We start from the raw sequence: 4725 nt of genomic DNA on the forward strand, positions 1-4725 counted from the left end.
ACTGATGCTCAGAGACAGCAAGTAACTTACTTAAGGTCACACAGCTATTGAGCAGAAGCTCAAGTTCAAACTTGATTCTGCCTTCCAACTCCCTAGTCTCCACTCTTTCTGAATCTTTATGCTGCTCTGTCACCTCCTTGTCCTGCCACCTGAATTCTGTGCTGTTCATCTGTTCTGTGCTGTCCAAGACACAATCCTCTCATTTCTTTGAATTCACCCTTACGGATCTGTACCAACCCAAAGGGCAAAACTATAGAGCCATCCAAGCTTCATTTTTTCCAAATAGAAGAGACTTTCCTAAAGAGAGCCTCATAAGTCAAAGCATTTTCAAAGCATTTCACATAATGTTTCTTCACAAAAAGTATTTACCATTTATAATTTTCTTTTAAACCAATAGGTAACTCTGCCTCCTTCTACGCAGTACCATTAGACTGTGGATTTATGAAACTGAGCTGGACGAACCCTTCCACACTTTACTGGAAGGTGCATCAGTCAGGGTCCCAGAAGAAAACAGATGACATACTCAAGCAAAGTCATTAAAAAATATAATGGGGGAACTGTTTGCATGGGTTTAAGCAAAAGGGTATTTGAGAGAAGCCGCAGAGGGAAGGTCAAGCTCCCTGGGTTAGCAACAGCAGGGAGACATTGCGACCCATTGGCACGAAGAGACAAGGGAGGGAGCAGTTACTATACCCCAGTAGGAAATGGGTATTCCGTTACTGGCACTGCAGCCCAGCTGGGAGGAAGTCGGGGAAATGAATACTAGAGTATCGCTCTCCTCCTACCTTCTGATTTCTTCTACTGATGCTGCCATTGGCCTAACCCAGCCAAAAACCAAAGAGCCCATTAGGGAATGCCTGGCAGGACATGGAGTGAGGTGCCAAGGGGCAGAAAGTTGATCTGGAAAGGTATACAGAAAATACCCATATGATCTGTGCTGATGCAGCACCATGACATTCAGCGGTCATTTCCTCTGCTGATTGGCTGCTGTGTGACACTAACCTGATCACTGACTTGTACACAAGGCTTTCTACGGTTCTGAAAAATTCTCCAGATCCTGATTTGACCACCCTGAGCTGCAGACTTTTCCACCCTGGCTTTAATAGCACGATTTGAAAACATGGAAATGATTGTATGTGAAACAATTCCCAAATTCTGTCCATTATAGCCCTGACATTTCCTATAAGTTCTTCTACCTAGCGTCGCCAGTTTCCTTAAAGTCCGAGTCCCTGAAGCTCCACACCACTGTCTCAGGAGGCACCATGCTTCCTATTCTCTGGGTCCTAACACACTTCCCCTGCATATTCTGCAAAATTCTTCAAGAATTTCTCTGGTCATTTAGCCAAGACCATCTCAACAAAAAATTCTATACCTCCTACCTTCTTGCAAAATGTGATATTTAAAATTAGCCCTTAAAAAGTCACATGAAATTTCCGTAGACAGAATCAGATTTTAACATCCTAGGCCAGCTCTCATTTGAAATGAAATCTTCCAAAGCCTGAGGGAGGAAAAGTGAGCTATAATGGAGAGCAACCAGTCTTAGAAATAAAGAGACTGGATTCTAGTCACAGTTCTACTACTGAGTAGCTGAGTGACCCTGTGGAGGATACATGAGCCTAAATCTATCCTCAGAAATATGAGGGAACTGAATTAAACAACCCTTAAGACCCACAAAATGTGAGTATTCTATAGTTTTAAGAATCTTTATAAATTAAAGAACCCTTAAAATGGGGAGGATGAACCTATTGGAAAAGGAATTAAAATTTCCCACATGTAACCAAGGGAGCCTGAATCATCGATGGGAGAAAAAAAGTTTCTTTCCTAAGTATTGCCCCTTTCTTAGGAGAATGAACTTTTACTCAAGGTTTTCTTCAGAGCAATTTTGACATCCTTATTCCTCAGGCTATAGATCAGCGGGTTGAGCATGGGCACCACAGTGGTATAGAACAAAGAGGAGACTTTGCCTTGGTTCATAGGTAAAAGAGAAGAGGGTTTGAGATACACGAATGCCCCCGACCCAAAGAAAAGAGAAACCGCAATCATGTGGGAGCTGCAGGTGCTGAAGGCTTTGGACCTGCCCTCGGTAGAACGAATGCGGAGGATGCTGGAGAGGATGAGGGCATAAGATACGAAGATGGTGACTGTGGGCACACCAATATCAATGCCCACAACAACAAAAACCACTAGCTCATTCACATGGGTGCTGGTGCAGGAGCGTTTGAGAAGGGGAAGGATGTCACACATGTAGTGGTTGACAACGTTATTGGCACAGAAGGTCAGACTCACCATGGATGCTGTGTGGGCCATGGCCCCTGCAAACCCCATTCCATAGACACCCAACAAAAGGAGCAAACATGCCTGGGGAGACATGGTGACCGTGTACAACAGCGGGTTACAGATGGCGACATAGCGGTCATACGCCATGGCCGACAGGATGAAGGACTCAGAGACGACAAACAAAAGAAAGAAGAAGAGCTGAGTCACACACCCAGCATAGGAGATGATGTTCTTCTTTGAGACAAAACTCATCAGCATTTTGGGGGTGATGGTAGTAGAGTAACACAAATCTATTAAGGAGAGGTTGAAGAGGAAGAAGTACATGGGAGTGTGCAGGTGAGAGTTCAGCCCAATCAGGGTTATCAAGCCCAGGTTCCCCACCATGGTGACCAAGTAGAAACCTAGAAACAGGAAGAAGAGGGGGATCTGGAGTTCTGGCTGGTCCATTAAGCCTGCGAGGATAAACTCTGTCACGGAGGAGGAGTTCCCAGCAGCCATTCTCCTTTAAGGCCTTCTGTAGGGACAAGGGGAAAGAGCCATTTAGAGAGAGAGACCACTGCTGCCTTCTCAGTCACCTCCCCCGTTCTTGAGAACCGGATGCACACAGAGACATTTGAACTTCAGCAGAGGGGCCCTTCCCGATGCCCGTGCTGCTCTCACGGCCCCAGTGATGCTGCCTCTGGAGCTGGCGCTGGAGGCGAGGGAGGGCGCTCCTGCAAAAGACCCTCCAGGAAGAGATGCTCAGACCTTTACTTTGATTCCTTTGCTATGTCCTTCCAACTCCAGGGTCTGCTAAAGTTGACAAACACTGGAGCCAATCTCTGGGAAAAGTTCTCTCAGAGGCCGGAGCCAGCCCAGCTGTGCCCAAAGAGTCCACTTCATGGTCATCCCAGACAGAGCAGAAGGGTGAGGGGTTCTCTCCCAGAATGTTAGTATCCGAGGCTGGGGACACAGGACAAGTTCAGACCGCACACCCAGATTCAGCCACTCACCCTGTTCAGCCTGCAGCTTCAAGGATGTACATTTTGGTCCAGCTCTGACCTTCCTTTGTTCAGACACACTGTCTGCAGAGCTGACAGATGAAAGACCGTGCACAGACCCCTCTGCTCCCCGTCCTGACTGCAGTACCAGAGCCCGGGCTGCCTCAGAACTCTGAGCTAGCGAACGTATCTGATGGAGGTTTGCCCTGAGGCTTTCCTCCAGTTTGCAGAAGGGAGACAGCATTCCCACCTGTCAACAGTGACAGCTGGTGACAGGAGATAGAGCAGTTTTATTCTGAGTTTGCAGATCTGGGGACCTGATTAGAAGTAGAAAGCCAAAGTCCCCATGGGATCACAGCCCCAGATATTATCTTTTTAAAAAAGGAATTTTTGCTTATACCCTTGATAATATTTCAACTGGCTTTTGGAAACATTAAAACATGTTCAATTAAAATCTACTTAGTAATATGAAACACTGTGCAAAAATAAATAAATAAAATTTATAAAATAAAATGTATCACTTATTAAGCACTTAATGTATACCTAACACTTTTTCTCTCCTAGCAGAAAAAAAAAAATTATAAACTGACCTCAACATACCAGGATCCAATACCATTTTTCATATATTTCATTTTAATTCTCTCCCAAATCCTATGAACTGGATTTTATCACCTCCATTTTGAGATAAAGTAATGTCCACTAGGTTAAATTACAAAGGCCATTTTAAACTTAGGTCCATCTTACTCCAGGTCTGGTGTTCTTGTGTTTTAATTCCTCCCTGTGGAAGATAATGAAGTGTATAAAGCACAATCCTTGCCTTCAAGGACCTGAGGATGTCTTGAAAAGGATGATAGAACACACCTAACTAAGTATGCAAAAGAATGTGAGGCAGAAAAGACAAAAATAAAATGTTATGCCAGTTTGGCAGAGGGCATTCAACATTACACTTATATTTCAGTTCATCACTGGAGTTGCACAATACCCAGTCCAGAGGACAAACCAACCTGCCTTCAGAGGAATTTGAGCTTGACAGTGAAAAATAATCCCCATGGGTTAAGAGCAGTTTTCTCCACAATTGCTAAATTGTTGCACATCTCCTCCATGGCCCTGTCCTTCACCCTTGCTCCTTCCAGTATTCCTCAGCTCTCCAGGCTCCCAGGCCCTCGTACTGAGCCCGCAGGCCTGGAGGCTTGACTCCTCTTCCTCCCACCGGACATCTGTTTCTCTGTTTTGCTTGCTTTGCTCTTTTCCTAACTCTTCTCTCCCACAATAAAAGTTATCCTTTCTGTGTCCCAGCCTCTCAGACCCTTGCTTGAACTCAGTGACAGCTAATTCTCACTCTTGTAGCCCCACAGATTTGGATCAATATTAAAAAATTATTGCATCCTGTGGTTCATACACCTGGCTGCAACCTGAATTAGATAATTACATGCATACTAAAAGCACACATCCTGCCGCCCCAATCCAG

The 4725-nt window shown here is 45.0% G+C and overlaps 1 protein-coding gene across 1 annotated transcript; it reads right to left on the minus strand.

Moving 5' to 3' along the window:
• Positions 1-1821: 1821 nt before the first annotated feature.
• On the minus strand, positions 1822-2838 carry LOC123641175 (olfactory receptor 145). Its single transcript, XM_045555700.1, has one exon. The coding sequence runs from the start codon at positions 2773-2775 to the stop codon at positions 1840-1842; it is 936 nt and encodes a 311-aa protein (XP_045411656.1). The 5' UTR covers positions 2776-2838; the 3' UTR covers positions 1822-1839.
• Positions 2839-4725: the final 1887 nt, after the last annotated feature.

The sequence above is a fragment of the Lemur catta genome, chromosome 7, assembly GCF_020740605.2.
Source record: "Lemur catta isolate mLemCat1 chromosome 7, mLemCat1.pri, whole genome shotgun sequence".
Lineage (NCBI taxonomy): Eukaryota > Metazoa > Chordata > Mammalia > Primates > Lemuridae > Lemur > Lemur catta.

What these genes read in the sequence shown, in the direction of transcription:
- LOC123641175 (XM_045555700.1), bottom strand. Translation starts at nt 2,775, where the DNA reads ATGGCTGCTGGGAACTCCTCCTCCGTGACAGAGTTTATCCTCGCAGGC.